Source organism: Alosa sapidissima, chromosome 16 (genome assembly GCF_018492685.1).
Source record: "Alosa sapidissima isolate fAloSap1 chromosome 16, fAloSap1.pri, whole genome shotgun sequence".
NCBI lineage: Eukaryota > Metazoa > Chordata > Actinopteri > Clupeiformes > Clupeidae > Alosa > Alosa sapidissima.
The window spans coordinates 28,482,181-28,510,138 of record NC_055972.1 but is presented as its reverse complement, the minus strand read 5'-3'; the positions used below and the strand labels follow the sequence as shown (position 1 = coordinate 28,510,138).

Genomic DNA, 27,958 nt, shown 5'->3' with positions numbered 1-27,958 from the left:
CTGCATAAATCTTTCTCACTTATTCATTATGTTGTCGGTTACTAAGTGAAGTATGTTTGTTTTCCAACAACAATGCTTTTTATGAACAATAAAAGATTAGCTTTATTATGAACTGTACAGAAAAAACACAAGGTGCTGAATGCACACTTGATTTCTAATGTGCATGACAAGCCAAGATGTACAAAGACAATAATTATCTCAAAACAATTCGAAACAAAAAAAGAAAAGGACATTCGGGAAGGGACATTTAAAAATACAAACAAGAACGAGATAACAGTTGAGGAAAAACTGCTTTCATGACAAAAATAATCCATGTTTGTAGTAGACTTCTTGAAGCGTTGTGTTAATTTTGACCACTTGCATTTAGATGAGTCATGCAGAGTAAGAAAGTTACTTGTCGACTGTATCATAGATATGAGCAATCACAGTTGCCTATGTGGTCAGTGCAAGCAAAACCATTAAAATGAAAGTTTAAAATCTGTAACTCAACCTAAAAAATGTTTTTTTTTTCTTTGTTTTTCTTTCAAGTCTGTTTTAAAAAAAAGCTGCACGTTTTGGACATCAATAACTACAGACATTTGATCTATTGTACTGAAAAATAAAAAAAGCTTTTGTAAGGAAAAAGGCATAAAAGCAAATGTTTTTGCTTTGATTTGTAAAAATCAAGATCGTCTGTCTCTTGAGCTCTTCTTTCCCTTCTCGTGTCCAGAATCACGTCTGTGTTTGTCCCTGTCTTTATCTTTGTGACGGCCACTGTAGTCATCACTATGTCTCTCTTTCCGTCTGTCCGAATGGCGGTCATCCTTCGAGTGCTTGCTCCGGTCCCTGTGGTGTCGGTCTCGACTCCGACTTCTGCTCCGACTCCGGCTTCTACTTCTGCTGCGGCTCCGCCGATCACGCTTTCCTCGTTCTCGGTCATAATCCCGATCGTGGTGCCTGCTTTTCTTCTCATAGTGATGCCTCGATCGGCTATGGTGATCCCGGTCTTGCTTCTTGTGTCCGCTGTCCTCAGAGCGTCGTGGCCTTTCCCAGGGGTCGTGATAGCGCTGATCTGGTCCTTTCTCTTTAGGCGAGACGTGGGCAGGTTTCGCAGGTTCGGCGGCAAACCTTGGAGTTCCAAAAGGCAATGGCGGACCCGGAAGTAAGTTGAGAGGTGGGGGGAAGCCAGGCTGAAGAGGAGGGCCGGATGGAGTCCAAGAAGGGGAAGGAGTCTGACTCTGGGAAAACATCATGGCTGGAGGCCCTGGTGGCGGGTAGCCCATGTTGGAAGAGATTTGTGGTGGCAGAAAAGGTGGAGGATTGTGGGCAGAGTAATTTGGCAGTGGCGAGGTGAGGTGAAATGGGCCCGTAGCACTTGGGGGAGGAAACCGGGCAGGTGGTGGGCCGAGAACAGCAGGGGGGAATAAGGGGGGAGAGTTGAGAAGAGAGGGACGCGGTGACAGAGGGTCTTTGCTCTTGCAGTTAGAAGAAATGGTCTTGATGCTTTGGATGTCTCTCAAAGGTTGGAATTCTTTTGGAGATAGATCTGAGGAGCTAGGCACAGACGCTGAATGTAGAGCCTCATTTTTGTTGTCTTTTGACCCTTCCTGAGCATCTGGTTGCTCAGAATGCTTTCTGTCTGAAACCGAATCCTCAGGCTCAGGAGGTGATATCTTTGCATCGGTTGGTTTTGGTTGTTCTAAGCTGCTTTTTAAAATACCAGCAAAAGGCTGTTTTGGACTACTTGTTGGACTGGACAATCCTGGGATAGCTGAAGTAGTGGAAGGTTTGTCCTCAACAGAAGTGTCCAAAAGAGTAGCTGTTGTGGAATCTGGACTAGACTGTTTATCTGGGCTCAAGTTGACACTGTTAGACAGTGTGTCAGCTTCTTTTGATGAATCAGAGGTGCTGGGCTCAGGTTTATTGGGTGAGGAGAGGCTGGCAAGAAACACCTCTGTGGAAACATCTGCTGGTTTATCTTTCAGAGACACCAGCAATGTGCTGCTTGGCACATCACTTTTCTGTTTTCCTATTAAGTTATCAAGGACAGACTTCTCAGTGTCATTTGATGGACCTCCTAAGATTTTAGCTGATATGGAGTCAGTCTCAGATTCCACAGTGTTGCTGGATTGACCTGCCTCTGTCTTGGCTGATTTGGAATCTGTGTCAATTTTTTTAGTTTTAACGGATGGACTTGCATCAGTCTTGGCCGACTGTGAATCTGTGACCGGTTTTTCCATTTTAATGGATGGACTTGTATTAGTCTTGCCCGATTGTGAATCTGCGACTATTTTTTCTATTTTACTGGATGGACTTGTATTAGTCTTGTCCGATTGTGAATCTGTGACTGTTTTTTCCATTTTAATGGATGGACTTGCATCAGTCTTGGCCGATTGTGAATCTGTGACCGATTTTTCCATTTTACCGGATGGACTTGCATCAGTCTTGACTGATTTAGAATCAGTGACTAATGTGTCAGATTTACTAGATGGATCTGCCTGCAATTTGATTGTTTTGGAATCTGTAACAGATTTCACTGTCTCACTGGATGGACCTGCTTCCATTTTGACAGTTTTGGAATCCTTCTTCTTTATAATAAATCGACTTAGAGGGGTGGTGGGCGTGGTGGGTTTGACCGGGCCTCCCTGACTTCCGGTATCACTCTGGAAGGCCTGATGCCCTGTGATGATCTGTGCTTTGCTTGCTTCATCCTCAGTCACAGTCAACTTGCTTGCCTTGGATGATGCAGATTTGAGTACCCCAGGGAGGAATCGAAGTGGTTTAGATGAATCCAGCAGACCAAGGTCTGTGGCTGAGTCCTCAGTTACTATAGGGTCAGTCCCCAATGGATCATCAGTCTCTGATGGCTTATGTGGTGTAGCCTCCTTTACTGAGGGAACTTTCAAAGAGCTGACAAAGTCATTTTCCACATGCAGAACCTTTGCTGGTTTTGTGACCAGATCAGCTGTTTTTTCAGTCTCAGGTAAGACACCTGCAGGGCTACTTGCAGGCATGGGAAGAATAGCACCATAGTCCCTTTTTGGCCGCTGTCTGATAATAAGTCCCAGCAAAAGATTTGGGCGATTGGACTCTAATCCTGTAGGAACATTAAAAAAAAAAAAAACGATACATTATTTGATGCCATGCTAGGCTTGTCTTTACAGATATTAACCGTTTTGAAAATGTTAAAATCAACATTAACATCAACTTTTTATCAATCAAAGTTGTCCAATGCCTTTAATAACTTTACCTGGACCATCAAAAGGTACAATATGATGAGGAATTTTTTCCGTTGCACCCAACGGGATGAGATACATGTCTTTAACGAACTTTCGGTTATTAGCAACCACTCCATATCTCCGCCGACTGCTGAAGTAAGCATAAAGTAACGTGTATGATATCTCGTCTTCTTCTGTCTCTGGGGTGAACCGAATCACACACAGCTCCTGATTGTGAAGAAAAAGAGGCTAATTTTTTAAAACCTGAAACAGGGATAGCTTCAGTAATGCAGCAACTATACAACAGTGGGAATACAGTGGATACAAAAGGAGTTTAAACTTACTTTTGTTCCAGAGGCCCGGATTTTTTCAACATAGTCCCACACTATTTGTGGTGAGATCCTTCCACCAACTTGAATGTTCTCTGGTAGATCCTGACAATTGGGGATCTATTAGTCATTGCAAGACCAATTACATATGTATTAACATGGTTTTACTGTTGAAATCTCTGTTTACCTCAGTTAAATTGTCCAAAGTTCCCGAGACTGGATAGGCTTTTGTTAACAGCTTGGCTACTGCGGCCATATCCACAAAACCATTCCACAGGCATTCCAAGTTGGCAAGAAATGCTGCTGGATCGTCCTTATTACTCAGACTTTCAGATCTGCAAGCATTTTAGATTTCAGGACACAATACGTGACGGGGCCATTCCTCAAACACTTGCAAATGAATTTCAGTTGAATTGCAAAATAAATTACATACAGGAGAGAGACTTTAAGAGGCTTAAAAGTTCTTACCGTCCTTCAAAGCTGGAGAAGATTCCGGATGTCATAAGACTGCCCTCTAAAGCGTCAAGTTCGTCAGTTATCCCTGATGAAGGTGCGGGGGCAGCCTCGACTTCCGAAGTAGATGGACGTTTCGTAACGGTGGTGGCTACTTTAACCACCTTAGTGACCGGCTCCTCCACAGGGGGAACCATTCGCCCTTAAGAGAATTGATCATTTGTTTACTTAATGCTCCAGACGACAGAATATGTATAAAACTGATTCATACTTTTTATTCTGATGGCACTGGCAGGTTAATTGGCATAATATTTGCTTTTGGGACATAAATTAAACATTTTGAACAAGTTACATGCTTTTGGTGGTAATCCACTGCGTGGTTCTGTTTGCACAAATTGTTTTGAGAAATACACTCACTGTTGTGCAAACGTTAATGTTTTGATAAATGCACCAAAGCGACTGAGAAAAACGAATATTTCATAGCATACTGTTTTCTCCAGAAGCAAACATGCTTTCAGAGGGAGAGAAAAATAAATTCCATAACAGATAACTGTTCACACGTATAGACTGCTACTATACATTAGCACTTTCTCTTCTCATGTTTCTGTTGAATTTACTACTTTTTACTACCTCCAATATTTTTTACTACCAACACGACATCAAGCAGCAGGGTTTTTTTTTTTGGGGGGGGGGGTGTATGCAAAGCGCCACTTAGCCTACTACTTGCTATAAGGTATAAATCAATATTAGGTACACTAACAATTTCTAATTGTGATCATTAAGTATTGTCATTGTCAACAACAATGCTTTTTTTTTTTTAACTGCACAGTGTAGTGTAGTTAAGGTGAATAATAACCTTAACTTTAGCACTTCTTAAAAACCAAACATGGTCAAAAATGAAGAACAAAAACCACCGACTACCCCCCCCCCCCCCCCCCCCAAAAAAAAAATAACCCTCCAGTCTATGGATAGGCCCAGAAATCTATTTATATGGATATATAAAACCATTATTATTGGTATGGTATTGTTGTTGCACATTTGACACTAAAGCAGTCCGTGAAAACATGCACATCAGTGGACTGCTTTACTAATGCAAAATTGAAAACTATGATTTCATTGCATTACTCAGTATGGTTGCACGATGCTTGCATGATAAATACTTCCCAAAACAACAGTAATTATAAGGATGACATTTAGGAGCGTAATCAAGTTTACACAATTCGATACAATATCGATTCTTTAAGCCAACAATTTGATTCTTTTTAATACTTCAAAATGTGTAGCAATACAATTCGATACGTTGCTGGGGTCTGTTGTCGATAGGAAATGATAGATTTTGGTTAATTTTCATGGATTCAAATGCCAATACTATAGGCTAAATTATAGGCCAAATAATGAACAATGACTGTGGAATCAGGTAGGTTACAGAGTTTGTTCTCTTCCCCCCCCCCCCCCCAACCCAACACCACCTGTCATTAGCTAGATGCTTTCAAATTGAACATGGTTTAAACTTGTATGTTGCAGTATACGTTTTCTGTCACTGCAATAAAACTAGCCTATTTGGAATATTTTGTAGGCCTGCTGTTCCTTTTATGAGAACAATTTAACTGACTGATCAAGTTTTCATAGGCTATTGAATGCTTTAAATGTGAATGCCATAAACTTAATTCACCGTTAACTAGATTATTGGTTCTTCACGCAGTTGTTATCTAAATGCAGTGTTTTGTAGGCTATTCAAAGGATTTCACTCAGTTGTGGTGTAGGCCTATGTCTTAAGTGATCGCTGTCCCTTTAAATGTCTGGGACTTTAAATTACGTTTTAGCTCCATGCTGTTTTTGTTGATCGACAATAAATGACACACGCACTTGCGTGGTTAAAAGTGAATTGTTTTCACTCGTTTTCTTGCAATTCCCACGTAACATTAGATACTACAGTAGGTCTAGATTACATTTAAAAAAATGTTGTCAATTACTATGTCAGTGACTAGTTTGAACTTTGTTACTGATGGGCTAGGTGGAATAATTTCATTATTGCACGGATGATCACAGTCAGATGGCAGCGCCACTGACAGCTGAACGAAAGCTTACACACTAGTCACGTCCACAGTTGTTAAAACTTCCAGCTGAAGTAGCTTAGTGCGAACTGAGAGAGTTGCCTCCTAACAGAGTGAGTGTAGCCTATATTTTCTTAGCTGCTATCAGAGTGATAGGCTAGCCTACATCTACCGCTCCTTTGCTACAAACATTATCAGACGAGTGACAGAAGCACTGGGCATTTGACCAACACGCTGCTCTGGTTCCTCTGGTAGCCTGCGGTAGGGCCTAGATGACGTGAAAAAAACGAGAGTCGCCAAAAGGCATCCCTGCATCCCCCGCCCGAAAAAAACTCTTCGGATCTGTACGATTCATAGAAGTCGCCCAAAGGAACGTGAAGGAGGCAGCGAAAAGCGCGCTGTTTGCATCCCTGTAATATCAACTGAGGCGAAAATGTTGTTGGCGTCGCTGATAGGCTGTCAACCACGGAACTACAGTTTACTTTTACGTCACTGCTATCAACTCCGACTGACTCAGGTCCTGTTAGCACGTATATATTTTTTAATTAGGTAAGATGAAGTTAAAACATGACACAAATATTAAGCAAAAAATGTAAACTCATATATTTAGGTGGTGATGAAAAATGTACTACCAAGTCAAATTGCATTTATTACCTTTTACTACCTGTACTACCGGACACCCTGTATAAGTATACTTCCTCTAGTCAATCTGTATGATCATTAGTTAAAAAGTATACTGAAAACGTGTTAATTAATTATTCAGCTGATTGACCCCATCAAAGGTCACAGCAGACTCTGACTATAAGCTTCCTAAACATCAGCACAAATCAAACTTGGCAAGCAAAAGATGCAAGTTGACAGATCCGGTCTCTCACCAGTACATATCTTGCAGTTGAGATCAAAGAGATGGGACTTGTGCAGGCTGGTGGTGTCTTTGACGTCTTTAGGGGACTCCGGCTCTACCACCTGGGGCTTCTCCTCTGGCTCTTCTGGAGCTTTGGGGACTGGTTCAGGCTGCAGGGGCAAAAACAACCACACACACACACACAACGTGGATTTATTTAATCAAATGACTAACAATGACTTTTCTGGTAGTGCTGTGCACATAGCCATGTTTGTTGTGGTCTCCTTGTGATCATTAATGTGTGGTGATTCATCTGTGAGTTCATGTAAAATCAAAACAACCTTATTTGTTTGTGTGTGTGTTTGTGGGGGGGGTGGATGGCCCACTTTGGCCTAGTCCACATGTACCAAACCGATTCCCTGGAACCGTATCAAGAATATTTGCGTCCAAACGGATCCATCTCAACACGACTCAACACGTTACTTCATATCCCAGGCCTATAGGTGGCACTGTTTCTTTACAGAAATTGACCAAAGCTTGCGCGCTGTAGACTATACAGACAGACAGAATAGGCTACGACGAAATGGCTAGTGCAAGGAAACCAGAATTGTTTGTGTGGACTGATGGTGAACTGTCAACTGTAGTCAATTGTAAAACTAATAAACTTCATTAAGGGTGCAGTCCCGTCCTTTATTTGGCTAAAGCAGGTACAAAAATCTCCTTTACTTTCTTTGGTTGTAGGATAGTCCGCGATTCACATTAGTATGGCTATCACCACAATTGCATAGCCTACTAAACACTAGGCCTACCCAAGTTCTAGGCTATAGAGTGTCCCAGTGACTTCCGTTTTACTTCCGCTACAAGGGACCGGTCATTCAAAAAAATATGAACGGGAGTTAATGTTGAGATAACAATTATTTTTTGGTCCAGTTTGAATTGTGCCACGAATTTCACATATGATGTGTGTGAATTTAAAAGATAATTTTTCACGTCAAGAAAGTACTGTTGTTTCAATAGACTTCAAAAGTTATGTTGGTTTTGTGCGAATCCGCTCAGTGGACTACATCTCTCGTCTCGAACGATGTACGTCACCAACATAATGAAACGATAAGATTAGCATGCTAGCTGTTATGCTAGTTAACGGTTGCATCTTGCACATAACAGTATCTGTTCGGTTGCACTTAACAGTATCTAATGTACAGTCTATGGACGAATACAACTTACCTGATGTGTTTAATCCTCTGACTCATAGTATTTCCATCGGCAAGGAAAGCCCAATTAAGATATGTTGCTGGTATGCTTGTACAATCTAGTGTGGCTGTGAAAGAGCTAACGTCACTAGCGCGACTGATGGGTTTGTAGTCGTTGGAATTACGATCTTTCACAACGTTGTAATTCAATAGTTACGAAACAAACTGCAAGTGTCTACATGAAAAATTGTCTTTAAAATTGACAAACATCATATGGGTAATTCAAGGCACAAGTCAACCGGGACCAGAAAATAATTTCTTTTTCGCCATAGACTGGCGTTCAACATTTTTTGAAAGATAGGTCCCATGGAGGCAAATGGAAGTGGTGTCACTGGGACACTCTATTCCGTTGCCACATTTATAATATTGCTATAATACCTTCGTTAGTAACAGCCAATACTTTTGCCTGCATCAAATCGTGCATTCTCACCGCACTTCCCTAATAACTTCTGACTAGTTCTCTCGCGTCACTGACAGCAGCTAGAATGCATCAAAAAACACTGGGAAAAACACTGTTCAGTCCACCAAGTCATAAGCTATTGGCGCTGCGCAGCACCAGTTGTGATATTTATCCTACTGAGTGTAATCGTAGGTAATGTCATGTATGAAAACTAGCATTGTTAGGCAATACTATAAGTGTCAAGTCCAGGGCAGCTGAGGTGTGGCGATGACATCATCAATATGCAAGTATGCGGTTTCGCCGTCCAAACGAACTCACAAGGGCTACGGATTCAGATTTTTCCACCCTGGTTTCAAAAAAGTGCGGTTTCGGGCAGTGCGTTTACAGGATTCGTTTGGATGATCGGCTAAGACGAAGCAAAACCGGTGCGTTTAACCCAAAAAGCGTCTTTGTGTGGACGGGGCCTTAATGTCACCTTACCTCTACTTCTACGACATCGGGGGCTTTCATTGGCTCCTGGTTCTCGATCTCAATCTCTCCTTTGTGGGTGATTTTAGTGATGGGTCGCCTCTCTGCCTCTCGCTGTTCTTTTTCGATCATTTCTATAGTCTGCCGACCGGAGACAAGTGAAAAGGGGAATGATTAGGTTTCAATCAAACACAACTCTTAACCCAGTTGCTACAAGAGCAACTTTCCCATGTTAGCTCTGTTCTGCTCCAATGCATTCAGCCTTGAGATTTGTAAATCTGTGAAACAGTTTGCAGAAGAATTAATAGAGTGAACTCAAATAATGGTGTATTAAATTGCACTTTAAAATGAGGTTTACAAAGTGGATACAGATAGAAAAAGACAAATTGCCTCAAAACTGCTTGGTTCCATTACAGAAATCAAAGTGTAGCTTTGGATAATACCACACATCTCAGGAAAGCATTAATTTGACATTTCAACATTGGTTTAATTATTTGAGATCTTAAAGTTGCTACATTTTCAAATGAGGATTTCTTGTTCACCAAAGTCGCAAAGCCTGAATAACAACATAATTATTTCAGCAACAGTGGGCAGTGTTTCCGCTAGATTTTTTTTAACAGTGGCGGCAGAAGAAAAAGGTTAGTATGAAAAAACTGGTTGGGTGTCACCAACACGGGATGTTTTTTTAATTCTAGTTGCTAATCACACCATTTAGCCTATCGTGACTTGAGAGGGACAGGATTCAGGAACTAAGACATGCCCATCTTCTGTCTGACTCACGTCACGTTAACCCATGCATTAAACCACATTGTCACTTGAACGCTTGAACATACCGGTAGTTTACGTTGACAAAAGAGAAACGCTTAGCTTAGCCTACTTCGTTTATGACAGAAATTAAGTTTTGTGCCAACACGTTGTAAAAACACAACCCTGCCTTTATTTGATGCAAATCTCCTTTACTTTATAGTCCACGATTCACATTAGGGCTACTAGGCCATCACCGCGAGTGCATACAAAATGTTTTGCAATTTACCTTTGTTACTACCAGCAGTCGTTGCTTTTTTTTACTGCGTCGATTCGCGATTGAGTGCGCATCTAATGTAACAACGGCAGGGGCGGTTCTAGGGGCGGGGCCACAGGGGCCCGAGCCCCATCTGAAATCTCATTGGCCCCTGACTGGCCCCTGTACCGTCAATCATCAATAAGTGTCAAACTTGTTGAAAAACGACGATCAGAGATACAATTCCATTCCCAAACAACTGGTGGCAGTAATGCACCTATGAAGCTTGAAAGCTAAAGCACACAGTGAACTGTAAAGGAAAGAATACATTTGGCTAACCAGAAATGTCTCTGCTAATGTGAAGAAACGATACATTTCGCTAACGGAAGTATCAGCTAACGTGAAGAACCGATACATTTGGCTAACGAAAGTATCAGCTAGAATTCTAACGTGAACAACCGATGACAGCGTTTCATCCTTCACAGAAGTTTCTTGGTGAGTCACAAATCTCTGTGTTGGTTATCATCATTATGTGAAAGGGACATTTATTTGTTGCTGTCACAATATGTTAAGTTTGTCAATTAAATTACGAAGCAGCAGCAAGCTTACAGTGAACTGTTAACGGACTTAGTCAGTGAACTGTTAACATTAATTTAACGTTAGGTTACTTGAGTTAAGGTTTGATTGTTATTCATTGTTAGCATGCTGATAGATTTTATGTATGGAAAGGTAATGTATGAAGTGTTTGAAATGGCGTTATATGAAATGCAGAAAAATGGACATCCTGTTTGTTTGGGGTCCGAAATTAATAATATTACATGCGCTAGTGCGCCTTACCAAATGTAAATAACGTTCGATTTTTTTTGCTTGAGGAAAAAGTTTGGCAGCTGCTAACATGAACACGAGAATACATCCCTAATAGCTAACGCTACGTTTTTGTAGAGTTAATGTGAGCTATCATTGCAAAGTTATTAACCACTATTCTGAGTTTATTTGATTCATGGGCTTCGCATGAATTCTGTCTCAAAATGTTAGGACAAGGAGAGTTTCATTGAGATAAATTGGTTACATTTTCTACTCTATTCACTCAAGCTTTATATGATTTTTTAAAAATAATAACTGGTTTTACAGTTGCCAGACGACATGCTGAATACAAGCATGGATTTTGTGACACGCATTTGTGTTTCACCTACAGACTGGGATGGCGCAGGAGCTGGTGACTTCAACCCACAGTCTTCAGAACCACCAGTCACCAAGCATACTGTAGCTGCTCCTAATGGTATGGTGCTATTTCCTATTGCCATTACACTGAACATATTTTGTTATTCATTTTAGAAACGCCAGGTTGACAGTGGGTTATGAAGGTTAATAACAATGAAGTTACTCAAACTTGTTTAATTTTCTTCTCTCCAGACATTTCCCATTCTAAAGCAGATGGTTCTGTGCAACCTCTCCTAAACTGGTATTCCGCAAGATGCAGCACGGAAATAGGAAGAGGCCACTCAATGACTTCTGAAACAAAGACTTCAAATGGTTGGAGTATTCCATCTTTAGTGTTTTGCTACCCCTTCCGTAATTTTTTCGCTTTCAAATGACCCATCGTCAGTCTTCAAATCAGAATCAGGCTTTTCTAACTGGAAGCAAGACGGTGGCTTCAAAGACCATTCCAAATCAGACCATTGTAAAAATAATTGTTGAAGAAATTGTGTAAATATGATGTAGTTGTTGCTCACATGCTGTGTGTGTGTGTGTGTGTGTGTGTGTGTGTGTGTGTGTGTGTGTGTTTGTTTTAATGTACGCAAACTGGCAGTGAAAGTGGTTTCTCTTATCAACAAAAGGGGAAAGAGTTAAAGTAAAACTTGTTTAATTGAACGAAAAAATGTGTGTATGATTTCTGTTTAAAATATCAATGTATTTCCACTGAAGTGTCTATTATATTTTAGTTTTTAAATTGTGTTTTCAATGCACATTATACATAAATGGGAAAATTGTTAAGAATTGTATTGGCTTTTTTGTTTTTTAGCATTTAGCATTCAAGTATTTGAACAAGGTAAGACTGGTGAAATGTATGCACCTTACTGCTGTGGTGTAGTCTAGTTAGCTGTAGTGGGTATACTGTGATCAACCCTAAATATTAATACCCATTCTTGTCTGTTTTAAGTGGGTATACTGAGATGGTGATGCTATTTAAGTGGGTGTACTTCGTATAGTCCTGCATATCACGCAGACTACGTGCCTCTGCCTTACTGAACAAGGGATTTTCTGTGTATCGATGTTGACCGGTTCTTGGCCCCTCAGTGTATGATGTGGAAAAATCCTAGAACCGCCACTGAACAACGGTGTCTTCGCGGAGACATCCTCTCTCCAGTTTCATTTTTGCTGTTGTTGCGAGCGAGCTTAGGCCTATAGACTACGATATGGGAAATACTTTATACGATCAGCTTCAGAAATGAATGGGATTTCCTTGGCCTGTGCTACACTTTTCCACCAAGCGAAAATTGTAGTTTTTGCAATGTTGACAAACATGCGTAGCACATGGAAGCTCTTGATAGCGCATGCCACGTCTATAAAAACAATATATGTAGCCTATGGAATAAAACTAGACAGGTACCTCGGATTAGCATTGCTGTTTATTCTTAAACTGCAATTTTCAGCAGCCAGCGGAGGGCATTTAGCCTACTATGCTTCCGGACAATATTTTGCGTCTCCCCTAATTCTGAAGCAGTGGCACCGCTAAATGAAGAGGAAACACTGAGAAGAAAGTTAATGCTTTAAATAGGCTACATCAATACAATATATAATATGTGAACTGAAACTGGACGGGCCATAATAACCTCTGACTAGTTTAGGCTACTTATTGTTAAATTGCAATGTGAGCAGCAGCCAGCAGGGGAGAATACGTCCCAGGATTATTGAAAAAGCAAATGTGCGTCCGCCCTGATTCTGATACTGTGGCGGTATTAATTAAACCGTGGGGGGCCACCATGCTGAAATAAACGTAGAGGAAACACTGGTGGGCATACAAAAGCAATGTTAAATGCATGTCCAATGCTTACGTGTCTATTTTCCCTTTGTCTCCAAGCAGCCAATTCTTTAGAGGCCAACTCTTCTGGGCTCATACGAATGAGGTCTCCTGGAGAGATTTCCCCTAGAAGAACACGTTTAAATAGTACCTGAGGAAGAAATGGATAAATATAGCTTTTAAAAATCTGTGATGCAACAGATAATACCAACTAAACAAGGGAAACACTGTTTTACTTACAAAAAAACATATTTCATAATCTGAACAAACATCAAATGTGAACTTACGTTGTTTTTGGTGTCCTTCAGGTTGAAAGTCAAGCTTCTGTATTTGCTTTTGTATTTGCTATCTGTGCCTTGAAAAAATGAATAGAGTTCTTTTTCTGTTTTCTTGGCCACCTCAGCAACCTTCTCTGAGGAAACTTTGAGGTCAGAATCTTTCAATCTAAAATGAGAACAGGGGCAAAAAATGACAAATTACTTAACATGCAAACATATATAAGGTGTCTGAACAAACGTGTGCTGAATCTGCACACCTACACATTTACATTACATTACATTTAGCAGACACTTTTTGTCCAAAGTGACTTACATATGTTCAAGGGATTACATTTGTTTTTTGTTTTTTCCCCCGGAGCAACTTGGGGTTAAGTGCCTCAAGGGCACAACGGTGGAAGCCGGGAATTGAATCGACAACTTCCAGGCTACTGCACAATAGCCCAGCTCATTTATACACACACGCATGCTACTGTACATCCATATACAGAATAGTTCCATACAAACACATACTCAGATATATTTGTAATTGATAAACAGCTTTGTCAGGGCATAGACAAATGACTCATGAGGTACCTGCTCAAAAGGATATCCTTCAGAGTGTGCCGGACATTCCGTCGGATTTGGTCTGTGGATGGTTGCTTCATGCTTACAGATGAAATTTTAGCTTTATGTTTCTCTGTCTTTACAGTTGATCCTGATGTGACAAAAATGAGATGTGATTTCTGTAAGTACAGCCTTTCTTAGGTATTCCTTGAACAGATTAAATATATTCTTTACTATGCTTTAAGACTGAAAAAGCTATTCTTAAATTCTGAAAATGATCAAAAAAGCAAGTTTTACCACTTTTGTGTGTATAATCTTTTGATTCTGATGACTGCCTCCTTTCTGAATGAGTGGAATCCTGAAGAAAAACACAAAGCATGTTTAGAAAAAAAGCTTTAAGAAAAGTGTTGTGTGAGAAACCCCCTGTGCACCAATCTCCACAAATAAAACTGGTGTGTCCTTTGAAAAGAGTGTACTGCAGCTTTGCAGTGCAGTGAGATTGAGTACAATGTCATTCACCAATATGCAAGTGACACTGTAACATGCAATAAACATTTGGAAAGACATCTTTTTAAAAGACTATAGAACAAACAGGCAACTATAAAAGATGTCTGTTACTCATAAAGTGTATGTATTAAGGCAGAACACCAGTCACCCAGGACCCCAAAAACGATATGGTTTCCTATTCTAAATGAAAACTAAAAGGAAAACGAACCCTTTAACAGACTGCTGACCATGTGTACACTCTTAAATGGTGCATAGCTAAAAGAAATACAACAGCAGTTTGATTGATGATCATGAAAAATAACAAATATTATAACAAAAATAACATGTTAGACATTTATATGTCACTTTACACACACTATGTTACTTACAGATAATGTTAAGGTTGTTAAACAAATAAAAGGACAGCTACTCGTGGCTTAGTTTACCATCACCATTAACATCAACATAAACTGTGATTGGAGATGCTGTGCTCCAAAGGCAGTACTACAGTTAGGCGGGGATCACATTAGCCAGCGGCAAGCGGCCTATTGTTCTCTATGGTTCGGCAGCGGCACCGTGGCGTAACACTAGCGTTGAACAAGCTGAGCGTTGAACTTGGTTCAACTTTCAAAGCGCGACGCGAGCGTTTTCAATTGTCAGTTAAGGCAAACTGTTTGTGTTACCATAGGAACGAGATAGAACATATTATGGTCTGTGCGTTGCGTTACACTTGCCGCTGCCGCTTGCTAATGTGATCCCCGCCTTAGTGTCCCTGCTCTGTTTACTGGGGAGGTTTGTGATGGGCTTACCTTTCTGAATGGTCTGACTCCCCCCGTGGTGACCCCTTGGCCCTGCTTGTGTTTGGAGGGCTGCTGGGCGTCGTTCTTGGGCGCGTGGTCTTTGGCGACGGAGTCCGAGGCACTGGGCTCGGCGCGGGTGGCATCCTCATCTTCACAGCAACGCAGGCATACGTACTCTTGGTCCTCCTGCTCCATCTGCTGGACTTTGTCCAGGTCCAGGCCCACGCAGTCACCATGGAACCAGTCGTCACAGCGCCCACAACCGACCATGAACCTGAAATGAAAAACAAGAGTTTGCTATAATTAAGTATGAATGGGTGGAGCCGTTGCCAAGGCGAAGCCGAAGCGGGGTTTGAAATTAACTTTGGTTCAGCTACCTTGTTGCCATAGTCACCCAATAACAACACTGGTGGAACAGATGTACCAGAGGGCAGGCATCTGTGATCTGATGCCACCCACTAAGAATACAGATTCTATTTAATGAAATGATCCCATATCACATAGCCTAACCTGAAAATGAACACAAACAAACAATGCATTCTCCATATATCTGTGGACAACAGCAAAGCCTTTGTGCCATTTTTAGTTGACATTGCAGACTTCTGTTTTTTACACAGCCACGGGCACAGCACTAGGAATGCAGGCGTAGGAGTGCAGGGATATAAATTAACTGAGAAATATGAAGCTGCACAGCTAGGTGAAGACAGGCCCGAATTAACATGGTCGCTTGCATTACTCTGGAGGAAAACATCTGGAAATATTGTGCTTGCCAAGTCCTTGGCTTGCTGGCTCAATCTACAGACTGCTGTTACATGAAGTGTAATCCCAGAGATCCATCTACCAATTGAAAACTGAAATGTCATCCCTACTACCAAACACACACACACACACACACACACTTTACATATGAGTGTAAAATTATATATGAGTGTATCAGATTAATGAAAGTCTTGACAGTATCTTAAACTATAATGTGGGCAGCTCAATCTCAACCTGCTGAGGCGTTATGAATGGCGAGTAGGCTCCTACCTGTTGCTGTGGGCTTTCTTGCAGAGGCCGCAGTGCTTGCTGGGATCCCACTGGGCCTCGTCAGCGGGCTCTTCCTCCACGGTTTCCTTCTTGGCGGAGGGCGGGGCATTGTCGGGGATGAAGAGCTCGGGCTCCTCCACGGAGACGCTGCGCGCGCTGCGACTGCGCTGCTTCTGCAGGACCTTCTCCTTGCGTAGCCGGTGGCGCTCCTGCTCCTCGTTCTCAGCCAGCTCCTTCAGGGCTCCCTGCTCCAGCTTTTTGACCGGCGAGGGGCTCTGTGGAGGCTTCCTCTGGGGGAGGCCGGCCTGCTTGTGGGGGCTCTGCTGGGCGCTGGGGTGAGGAGGAAGAGAGGGAGGATGAGGCGGAGGGGGCTGCGGCCTTGGTCCCTGTGGCCTTGGCGCCTGCTGCAGCTTGTTGATTTCAGGCCTGGGTGCACCTGGCTTGACCGGTTGCTTGGTGGAAGTTTCCTGCCTGATCTTCTGCACTTTAGGCACAGATCCAGCCTTAATCGGCTCTCCAGGCCATTTCAATGCTACATTGTTCTGCAACTTTCTTTTCAAGTCCGCAGGGTTCTTCAGCATGCCTCGGGGTGGTACCTTCTTCAGGTGGGGATGGTTTAGGCTCTTTCTGGCAGTACCGGGTTTCTCAGGTACTGTCGGCTTGGGTTTGGGGGAGGACAAGGCCTCCTTTGATTTGAAATGCTTGGTGGGCGAGTCCGGCAGCGCAGTGTTGTTCTTCCCCTGCATCTTGCTGGCCTTGGGCTTTGGAGGGTCATTTTGGTCACTGGCTGCTTTAGGGACCAACGAAGCAGAAACCTTGGCAGCAGGTTTCGGCAATAGAGCACCATTGGTGTTTTGGACTTCATTAGGGTTCACATACGGTCCGAGGTCCATTGCTGCATCACCAGCGGAGACCACCGTCACCTTCTTCTGCTGGGCAGCTGTGCGTGGGTCCCGGATGGCTTCCACTACTGCTGAGCTGTCCGCAGTCATGATGTCCTCTGCGTTCACACTGACGCCCATGCCGTCCACACACACTAGTCCCTCGTGTGCGCCCTGATCCACGGTGAGGCTCGCCACGCCAGCCAGGTGGGACGGTCCCGGGAGAAGCTCAATGCGGAAGCCGCCGACGGTAACGGTCAGGCGCCTCAGCACCACAACAGGGTTCATGGAGGGGGGGACGTCGTTTGCGCTGTACCGTCTGCTCAGAAGCAGCTCGCGCTTCCGCCGCCGGGGGGAATCGTCGGAGGAGCTGGAACCTGGCGGGCTGCTGTCCGCTGCTCTGCGGCCTCTTCCTGCCCTCCTGATGCTAACCCCTCTCCTGCCCGGGCCCGTGCGTCTGCCCCGCACGCCTCTCCCTGAACCTCTGCCGCCACCTGAGAGTGAAACAAACAAAAAAGCAACAACAAAAAAACAGTCATCAAAAAGTGAATGATATAATTATATTATCAGTTTTATGTGTCAATCAAATGGCTTCACTGTGAAGTCAATCGGGAGTACAACACAGAACACCAGAAAAGAACTGCTTCATCAGGGAAGGGAAGTGTGCAGACCTCATGCCCTTGCTTTCAGGAACCACATCTTCCTACAAAGTTACTTTTTTTTCTCCATTCACTTTTGTGTTTAGACATATTGTTGGAAAAAGACAAATGATCTTTGCAACCATGCTGGATGAGACCTTTCCAACTCATTACTTTAAAGGTGCCATGTGTAATGTCCGCCAAAAAGTCAATTCATACTCCACATTCCATAAAAGATGGGGGCAGTATACCTCCAGAAAGTGAGTTGGTAACAACCGAGAAACGTGTATTGCAGTTTGGCTGGCGGTTATGTTGCCCGCATACCGCCTCCCATGGCCGAAACTGGTATTACGACACCTGTCGGGCTGTGGCTAGTAATTTAGCATGCTAATTCAGGTTGATATCTTCGCAGCACGATACCTTGTGTTTTTTTTAATGACATCATCGCCCTTATTTCTTCTCATTCTTTTGATGCGTGTAGCTAATTTTTTGGATATTTTTACCTCAGTTCTTACACATGGCACCTTTAACATATACTAGTGCAGTGCCCGTTCAAACATGCTATTCCTGTAGCCCAATGCCTGCAGGTAGGCCTGCTTTAAAAATAGGATGATAGGGAAAAACATAATTCCAGGCAAGCATTCAATAATGAATACAGATAATATAATAATATAATAAATGTGAAGTGAGCAGAATTTAAGCATGGCTGCATGTGACATTTTTTACAAATCAAAATGACATAATCCTAACACCTGTTTTGAGTCAAGGCTATATGCTTAGCCTATTGAATAACTTGATGATAGAGAAAACAAACCATTTTGTGGATCATCATATGAAATTTGCAACGGTGTGACTCAAAAACAGTCTCTGGTGGCCTATAAGAGACATCACACTCTGTCTGCCACTCGTTGCTTGTCGCTGGTTATGCTTTGCATGTGTGGCATTCTGAGACGTTCTTTAATTCGGGAACATTATCGCTCGTTTTAATTTAGGACCTTGCAGTTGGAATTGTCGTTTGCTTATTCAAAGTCTAAAGACAGTCCAAAGTAGCCTGGGCTATCCGAAGTGTTTATTGCACATCATTATTTACATCATTTTGAAAAGCCACTGCATACCTGTGTGTGTTGGCGTGTTGTTGCAAAACCCGGAGTCATTTTATGCAAGCAAACCGCATACAGGGGGTCTTTATTGTTGAGGTCAGACATGTTAACACTCGCTTAACTTTTTACCCGTGTAACCTACACTGATCCAGTTCTGCCAAAGCCCTGCTTCTATCCTCACTTGTAGCTTACAGTACAGTGATGTGTGGGAGGGGGAGTGGCTAGCGGCAAAAGCCAATGTGTGCTTCTTTTACCGATATATTTAACGATATCTTTTGCATTTCTTATTCAAACAACGTCAAATTTGGCACTGCACTTACTCATGCCCGTAGCAAGACACCTGCCAAGTTTGAAATCAGTCTGACAAACGGTCAGCGAGATATGCGTGCCACAGACATTAGGACACACAGACATTAGGACACACAGACACAGACGCTTCTTGCTTTATAGATAGATAAATGAATATTACCATCAGCAAAGCACAAATGGAAGAATTGTGTATGTTTCTACCTTGCTCTGCTGGGCTCGAAGCATTCCTGGGTGCACCACTCGCTCCCCTCCCACCCCTTGAGCCTCTCCTGCCACCCCTTAGCATCCTGCCGCCAGCCGACTGACCCCTGGAGACACCACGGCCGCGTCCTGATGCACTCATGCTGTGACCTGTAGAGCACAAAGATGTATGCGGTCACGCTCAATACGCCCCGGGCCATGCACATTCATCATATGAGCAACATCACACAGCAAGCAAGACAATCACACTCTCTATTTTCCCGTAGAGAAGGGGGCCATGGCACTAGCAATAATGCCAAGGTCCGAATCTGGTGAGCTGATAAAAAAAAGTCCAAGAAAATAATAGGCTAGTTTGGGGTGGAAAGTGGAGAGGTAAGTGACTTAATGGCCAAAAGCCTTTTGTTCACATCAATATTTAAAGTTGGCTATTTACAACTTGTAAGGACATAAGGATGCATTGCTCAAAAGGGCAATATCCTTCATCAACACACCTGTTATGTTGGCAAAGTTAGACTCATCATTGTCCAGCAGATGGAACTGTGTGCTGGCAGACCCGAACATAGGATCTTTGTCACTGAGCATGTTCTTTAACGAGTCGTCTGGTCTTTTGTGACCTGATCCAAACTCATCACTTGCTTCACATTCCAAGTTCTGGCCAAGCAACAAGGAGTCATCCAACTGATCACTGGGAATTAAACGGGTAAAGGAGTCAACTACATCCATGAATGCCTCTGCCTGTCTGAAAGCTCTGCAGGAATAAGAAAATAGCCATTAATATAAATTATGACCAGGAGAGCATACTCCTCCTCAGTTAGTGAGTCACCACGTAGGGGCTGAGAAGTTACTGCTTACTGAATTTAATCTTAAAAACACATTAAAGTTAACAGTGTGTTACAATTTAACACTTCAGTGTTGTCAGAAACTGTCAGTGCAGCACGACATAAATGGACAAAGTAGTACTTAAAGTCTGGCTAAGCCTACATTTTACTGACAGGACCTTATGTAGCTGCGTTCTTGAACACAAATGAACACAAATCTTTACGTCCATTGACACTGATAAAGGAAGACATTTTGAAACATGTCTGCATGTGGAACTGGTGATAGGTTTGCAGTGCAAACGTCCAGGTTTTACTAACGTTATATAGACAAATGTTACGTACATTGTGGCGGTCACCGTAGAACTATCTTGGCGCATCAGGGATTACTATCAATCTTAAGATCCTCACGTCATGAAGTGTTGCACAGAATTAATAACTTGGCTTCAGACATGTTATGAAAACATTCATTCAACAATGAAGCCATCTGATGTGGGTGAACCTAATGTTAACATGTCGTTGGCTGCAATAAGTTAGCCTAACGTTATTGACAGCGCACACACCTGCGGATGAGGGAAAACCCAAAAGCGTTTTGCATATTAAGAGGAATTAGTCCAACACGCATTCCATTCTTAAACAGCAAGCCGTTATGCACACAGCATCCAAAGTTAGTCTCTCACACGTGCAATCTCATTTGCCATTCATTAAAAAAAAAAAAAAAACATTCAGATTAAAACACTTTGCTAAAGTAAACGTTGCCATCTCAGCAGGACTTGTAACTTGGCTAACTTTAGTTAGCCAACTAAAGATAACTTTATCTTAGACTGATTTCTCCGAAAGTTCGAAAGACCCGAGTTAACATGCTGACATATTCGACAAGCATGAATTTCCGTCAACATAACGCAATTGTCGCTAATGTATACACAACCAGTCGCTCACATGCAAACGGCACCCTGTCACTAGAAATTCTCTGTAGTACATGCATGGCGGCGTTGGCTAGCTCGCTAATGTTATGTTGGACACATTATGCTGTGCTACACGGTCAACATGTCGAGAGCTAGTCACTTGTTAGCCAGCATAGCTATCCACGAAGGCCTTGGAAGGCAAACTTCAGTGGAAAAGTAATGACTACTTGGTTAGGTAGGAATCAAGAGTGTTAATTGTGCACGGTACCGCAACGTTGCAACCAATGACTAAACAATGCACCTGCAAGGTAGCTAGCTGGCCAACTGTTGTAATGTCAGTATACAAACTCAGTTGACATCAATGGCAAAACAAGAGGACTAACTGCTGAGCTAGCCAGCTAGCGTAGAACCTCAGCTCGTCCTCGGGGCAAAGTTCTGGCTGGCGCGTCGTTCAGACAGTAAATATATATGATTGCCAAACAGACTAATGCATAGTTAACATTGTATCGTGTAAAGCTCGATATCGTTAGTTGCCATTTGTGTTGAATTTGCTCCAAATCTATTAACGTAAATTGGCAGACTTAAGGTTAGCCTGTGCATACCTAACTAAAATATTGACGTGCAGCTTTAACGTTGATATTGACTTTATCTAAGCTAGCGGTCTCTCTAACGTTACAAAAAAGGGGTCACATCAAAGAACCAAAGTGACACTACAGACTAAATAAACATGGCGTATACACTGCAAGCCCCGAGAGACATGTCAACGAATGGTTAGAGGCCAGTGAGCTAATGTTGGCTAGCTAACCTAGCAGGCTAGCTTCTAGCTAGCAAGGCCTCAGAATCGCAAAACATAGGCTAACGTTAGGCTTGCTAGCTACGTATGTTCACGCCCCCTTAACGGCTAGCTGGTAGAAAGACTAACCACTACAGTCAAATTTACACACGGAAAGAAAATAATTCAACTCACCTCGCAACTCTTATCTATAGACTTGACCATTACTTCCAGATTAAAGTTGCAGTGAATCTTGTAGGCTAGTTCAGGCTACCGGTTCTCCCTTAGCTACGCCGCCATTACTGCCTTCTGCAAAATCCCCACACACACACTTCGAGCGCACTGTATCACGTGGTACGTGTTTACAGTGGTGTTGTTCGTAGTGTAGATAACTTGCCAATTGTATTTAAATGCACTGGAATATCTTCTTACATTAACAGTTAGGCTACTGTATTTTGTTGATGCATTGTATATTATGAACAAATTTAGGACATAAAATGGATTATGACTGACACTGATTACCTTCATACAGTCCCTAATCTAATGACAGAAATGCTTTGTAAAACGATTGTAATTAACTGGATTGTGATTTAAGCAAAAAGGCTAACATGGGTAAACTCAGTCATTTGTAAGATACATATTTCCCTTAAGTGATGTACAGTTTAATATTGCGAAAAATGTAATGCCCAAAAGTAGCCACCGGGAGGCAATATAAACAAGGAAATGGGCCTAAACGTGTAGAAAGAACCAGAGAAGCTAGATTAATGAGTTCTGCTGGGGGTATTCCATGTACGTGGTTTAGTGGGACATTCCAGAATTAAGAGGACATTTGGTCCCCCCCGATATTTCAAATACTCAAGTCTAAAATAACAAAAATGTTCACATAACCTGCAAGTGAAACAGTCATAAAGCAAAACATAATAATCTGCTGGGGAAAAGTGGTTCCTTACATGATTAAAAAAAACGATTAGTTCTGGATCACCCCTTAAAATGGGGTTTTTGTCCTGTTCCCGGCTCCTGATGGCCAACTTTTAAAGCAAATTGAACAGCTAAAATAAGTGGATTTTGTGGATACGCATCTATTGTATCTGTAAAAAAGAATTTCTTTGATTATATTATAACATATTTTGAATACTATTTATTGTGCCATGAAGTTGTGTCCCCGAATGTGCACGCAACCCTGTTACCAATACCATTTTTGCCTGGCTGATAAAGGGTTAAAATATTATGTCATATTACAAACAAGAAATTACATCATCCAATCATTTTCAAAAAACATGGGTAGACCAAAGGTGTCCTTTTCCAATTTTAATATATTTTCAAACTTTTCTGGGATAATTGAGTACGTAAAGCTTAACCACGCAACCCTGTTATTCATGTTTTAAGATTAATGTTGAATAATTTCAATTTTTATTTTCTGTATTTGTATAACCACATTGGTCCTTGATCTCGGTAAAATAGCTCAATTTCACAGCTAGCTTCTGTTCATAAGGTAGATGCTATATTAGCATCAATTCACAACCCTGTTACTCACAACCCTGTTACTCTAATTAAAGTAACATGGTTATTATTATAGTTTAGCCTGGGTGCCATTCCGAACTTAGTCCCGCCCCACGGGAAGTTCAGTCTGGCATTGCTCCATTGTGGGGCAAGTATGCTCGCCCTAAATCAGGCGGACCAATCAAATCAGGCTTTACGATGATGGACAGGTGAGCAACAGCGCTTGGTCTATCACGTCATCTGAGCACGCTTAGATTAGGCTTATGTTTGAAACAAAAACGCTGTGGCTAGGATACATGGCTTTTAAGACCCCATATGGAAAATTCATATTATTTAATGAGTTTGTATCACTGAAAACGATTATTTCTGAAAACTTTGGCCAAAGTTGAGATGTGGGAAAACTGGTGGTTTCACTTTCATCAAGGGAAAACAGCGCTGTTGTATTGCGACATGTTCCCTCGTTCATTTGAAATCTCTGATTGACCACCTGTTCGAGGGATTTGTGACAGCTTTTCCCAGCTGTTTAACATGTTTGTAGCATATCACTGTTCAACAGAATTATTTTAAAAACGGAGGGGATATAGGAGCAGAAGGGTGGTTCGTGTGTTTTCTTCCCTCACGGTAAGCTATTTTGTTGCTCTGATTGGTTAGGTCTATCCAATTGAGTGCAGAGGCATTCACCCCCTGTATCGGTTGAAGCACGCCCCATAATTACGTCCCAATGGAGCAGTATCAGACTCATATTCTGACTAGAATTTGAGTATGACAACAGCAGGCTAATTATAGTTATCAGGGTATTTTTTGTTAACTATGATATATTTATGATTAAATATGCTGAGTTAAATGATAAAAATGAATTTATTTGTATAATTAAACATTATTTACATATTTTAAATAAATTGCCAGATTTTCTTCTGTTAGTACAGCGTCATTGCAGCATAGTGTGCTACAATACATGTTGAGATTCAAATACAGCTGAAAATAAACACATTTTGGTTAGATATTTGTGAATATTTGCAATAGTCCTAATTCTGATATTAGGCCTAATATCAGAATTTCTAATGGATTTCTACAGATTTATGATGTTATGACTCAATTTGCAACCCTGTTACAAAAACATTTAGGATAAAATAAGGATAAATAATGGTAAGTAATTTCGCTATCACACAAAAAATTACATCTATAGTCCTTAGAACAGCTTATATGATTATATGCACAATGTATCTGAGCATATTTGAGAATAGATACTGGAATTATAAAAAAAAAAAACTGTATGTCACTGTTCAAATGGAAGATAATTAAGCCTTTGATAGTTAGTCTAATTAACATATATAATATATTTAACAATCTTACCTGAAATCATATGACTATATCATCATCATATGACTTCCTTTATTGAATGAAAAAGGATTTACTGAAAAATATTTAAAATATATACTTTTTTCATGCTATTTTGTATTTATAACAGGGTTGCGTAACTACATGTACACAGCAAATAAAACATATGAGGTGGAAAAAGTACTGTTGATGCCTGAGCTTGACAAATCATATAATTTAGTAGTTTATGACCTATATTTCTTGAATATTCAACATAAAATGTTAAAATAGAAAATAATTATTTAAGAAGTGTAAATGCCAAAATTTCCTCTAATTCTGGAATGTCCCTAGTGACAAACTTGGGTAAGTTAACTCAGAGTAAGTGGTAAACCTCCTACAACAAGAACACTATGGCATTGTTTTGTTAGGAGAATAAAGTCATACAGCTCTTAAGAGACTGACCACTTACTCTGAGTTAACTCAGGTTTGTCACTAAACCACATAGCCTACTTGGAATACCCCCGATCTCTCCTATGAAACACAACGCCAAGTTAATATTGACATTAAGATACACCTCCAGTTTGAATATGCATTGTACAAACAGCTTAGTAGATGTATCATATTCAATTATATTTGCATGTCAACATTATTATGCAAAACAACAAGCTCTATGACAAACTCAATACAGCAAATCATTCAGGAGCTAACTTTTGTTGATGATCAATGCTCATTCCATTATTATGACCGCCGCGCAGCGAAGCGGCGGTCATATAGGTTTAGTCAGATTTTTTTTTCTTTTTTTTTTTTTTTTTTTCTTTTTCGCATGCCCAAATTTCTGTCAATGATTCCCGGGACACTGAAAGCCCGGGGTACACGAAACTTGGTGGACATGTAACCCCACATGGATAGCATGGAACCATCGTTTTTCGTTTTGATCTGTAGCCCCCCCGCTGAATTGGACCCCCTGAAAGGAGGGTAGGGCAGACACAGTTTTCTGTGAATATCTCGAAAACCGTAGGGTTTAGGAGGACCATTTTTTTTTTGTATGTTGATCTCAAGGGGCCATGTCAACCCATTCCATAACCACTCATTTCATGTATAGCGCCACCTAGTTAAACACAAAAAAGTAAAAATGAGGTGGTGTAATTGAAGGTATCTGTGACCTAACATAGTCAAAACTGCACGAAATTGGAAGTGTAGGATCATTATGACACCCTCTGTATGCACGCCAAGTTTTGTGGAATTCCGTTCATGGGGGGCCACACAATAAATTAATTTATGTTACTATACACCAACTGGCCTGTAGGTGGCCGGAGACAGTTTTCTGTGAATATCTCGAGAACCGTAGGGCCTAGGAGGTCCACCTTTTTTTTGTATGTTGGTCTTAAGGGGGCATGTCAACCCATCCCATTACCACTTATTTCATGTATAGCGCCACCTAGTTAAAAATTAAAAAGCAAAAAATTTGGTGTTTTCATCTCAATATCTCTGGCTGACAAGGTCAAAACTGCACGAAATTAAAAGTGTAGGATCATTATGACACCCTCTGAATGCATGCCAAGTTTTGTGTACTTTCGTTCATGGGGGGCCTTACAATAAAATAATTTATGTGTACATTTAGTGACGTACACCAACAAGGATTCCCGGGACACTGAAAGACCGGGGTACACAAAACTTGGTGGGCATGTACCCCCACATGGATAGCATGGAACCGTCATTTTTCGTTTTCATCTGCAGCCCCCCCGCTGGACTGGACCCCCCGAAAGGAGGGTAGGGCAGACACAGTTCTCTGTGAATCTTTTATGGTATGTTGGTCTCAAGGGCCCACATCAACCTGGCTCATAATCACTCATTTGTGATTTGCCCCCCCGGTAAAAAATGAAAATCAGTAGGATTAAAAGAAAGCCAAAATAAATATTCATCATCATCATCATGGCTGCATTTTCAGTATTGGCGAGAAGTAGTCGTTTGTCCACTAGATGGCGCATCGTTGCAGTGAGACGTAATTTTGTTGGAAGTTAAAAGTGGATTGGAAAAAACAATGGACGCTTCATACAAGGACTGTAATTTACCGCAGCGAACATCTAATAAGGATAGGACGATGTTCACATGAAGTGTAATTCCCATTTCTTCTTGAAGCCGAAATAAATCTGAGGATGTTTATCGGACATGCTTGGTTTTTACTGCAGGTACGTTAATCTTGTAATATCAATAAGGACCTAGGTAATGTTACCGTTAGCGTTGGTTGAGTGATGGAGGCATTTGATTTATTGCATTTGTGGAAAACTATAAATGCGGTTATACCAAGCAAATGTATAGCAGCACTGTTTGTATCTTTCGACTGTCATTTATTGCACGTGCTACAAAATCATTCTGTGCAATGGAAGATTTACCAACGTTACACCGGTCTGATACAGTTTTGCCTATACTGTACATGCGTGAGACGGAGACGCCTGTTTATTTTGTTTTAAGTGCGTGCAGGGTGTGAGAGGGGAATCGATGTGCTTTGATTACAGCTTGGTAGTTGTAGTCTGTGAAATTAAAAAGCACGTGTGTGTGAAGTATCCAAACAATGACACCTTCATTTCATTATGGCTGCTTTAGCAAAACACCTTAAGCTACTGTGTAGTGGGTCCCATTTAGAAGTGGCTACTTCATTCGCGCTTTCCTTGACTCATGGAGCTGCGTGAATGTTATTACAACTTTTCGCCACGATATGACAGTTTAAGTCCGCTTGATACTGTAAGGCGTAAGCCATTGGTTTCCAAAGGAGATTTTATTTGTGTCGCCAGCATAGCCTATTGACAATTTATGTTGTAAATAGGCCTACCTTATAATCCTACCTGTAGCTTAGGGAAGCTAACAGCTTTCTATTAGGATCTAGTTTGTTAGTTACCGTTTTTTCATAACTCCCTGATGCATTTTTGCATTTAGAATAGCCAGAGCGTGTATATCTCAATCGGAAAATTAAACAATATCGGGTGCCTATGGACTAGGCTGGGTGAACCCAGCCTGATCTGCCCGCTATTTATTTTTTGATTTCTTAAAAGATTGAGCTTGGTCTGATGAAAGCCAGACTAGCCATGGACCTCAGTTAAACAATGCAAGGGAACATGAATCAGCCTATATTTGCACTAACAATAACGGACAAAAGCTCTTCAACTTTGGCCCGTTAAAATGTGTATGAACAGTCTAGCGACGCATTTCATCAAGGCCCATTTGGACATGTCAGTTATTTGCACCACTGGTTAGATGTAAAACAGCATTTCGTTTCAGACTAGGCTACTGTTACTTAATTTGTGCATTAACAATAACGTTTCAGACTACTGTTACTTAATTTGTGCATTGACAATAAAGTATTACATGA

The 27,958-nt window shown here is 41.5% G+C and overlaps 1 protein-coding gene across 5 annotated transcripts; it reads right to left on the bottom strand.

The window, feature by feature from the left end:
- Positions 1 to 76: 76 nt before the first annotated feature.
- On the bottom strand, positions 77 to 22,118 carry phf3 (PHD finger protein 3). Of its 5 annotated transcripts, none has more exons than XM_042065148.1 (17): positions 21,970 to 22,118; positions 20,443 to 20,660; positions 19,774 to 20,030; positions 19,283 to 19,432; positions 16,154 to 17,528; positions 15,134 to 15,398; positions 14,136 to 14,196; positions 13,869 to 13,989; positions 13,305 to 13,461; positions 13,052 to 13,168; positions 9,008 to 9,136; positions 6,909 to 7,047; positions 3,995 to 4,181; positions 3,714 to 3,861; positions 3,542 to 3,631; positions 3,230 to 3,425; positions 77 to 3,076 (listed from the first exon to the last, which is right to left on the bottom strand). In XM_042065148.1, the coding sequence occupies exons 2-17, from the start codon at positions 20,475 to 20,477 to the stop codon at positions 663 to 665; spliced, it is 5,841 nt and encodes a 1,946-aa protein (XP_041921082.1). In that variant the 5' UTR covers positions 20,478 to 20,660; positions 21,970 to 22,118; the 3' UTR covers positions 77 to 662. The 5 variants fall into 5 exon arrangements, with proteins under 5 accessions (XP_041921082.1, XP_041921084.1, XP_041921083.1 ...); XM_042065150.1 differs by having other exon boundaries at positions 19,774 to 19,967; XM_042065149.1 differs by lacking the exon at positions 20,443 to 20,660.
- Positions 22,119 to 27,958: the final 5,840 nt, after the last annotated feature.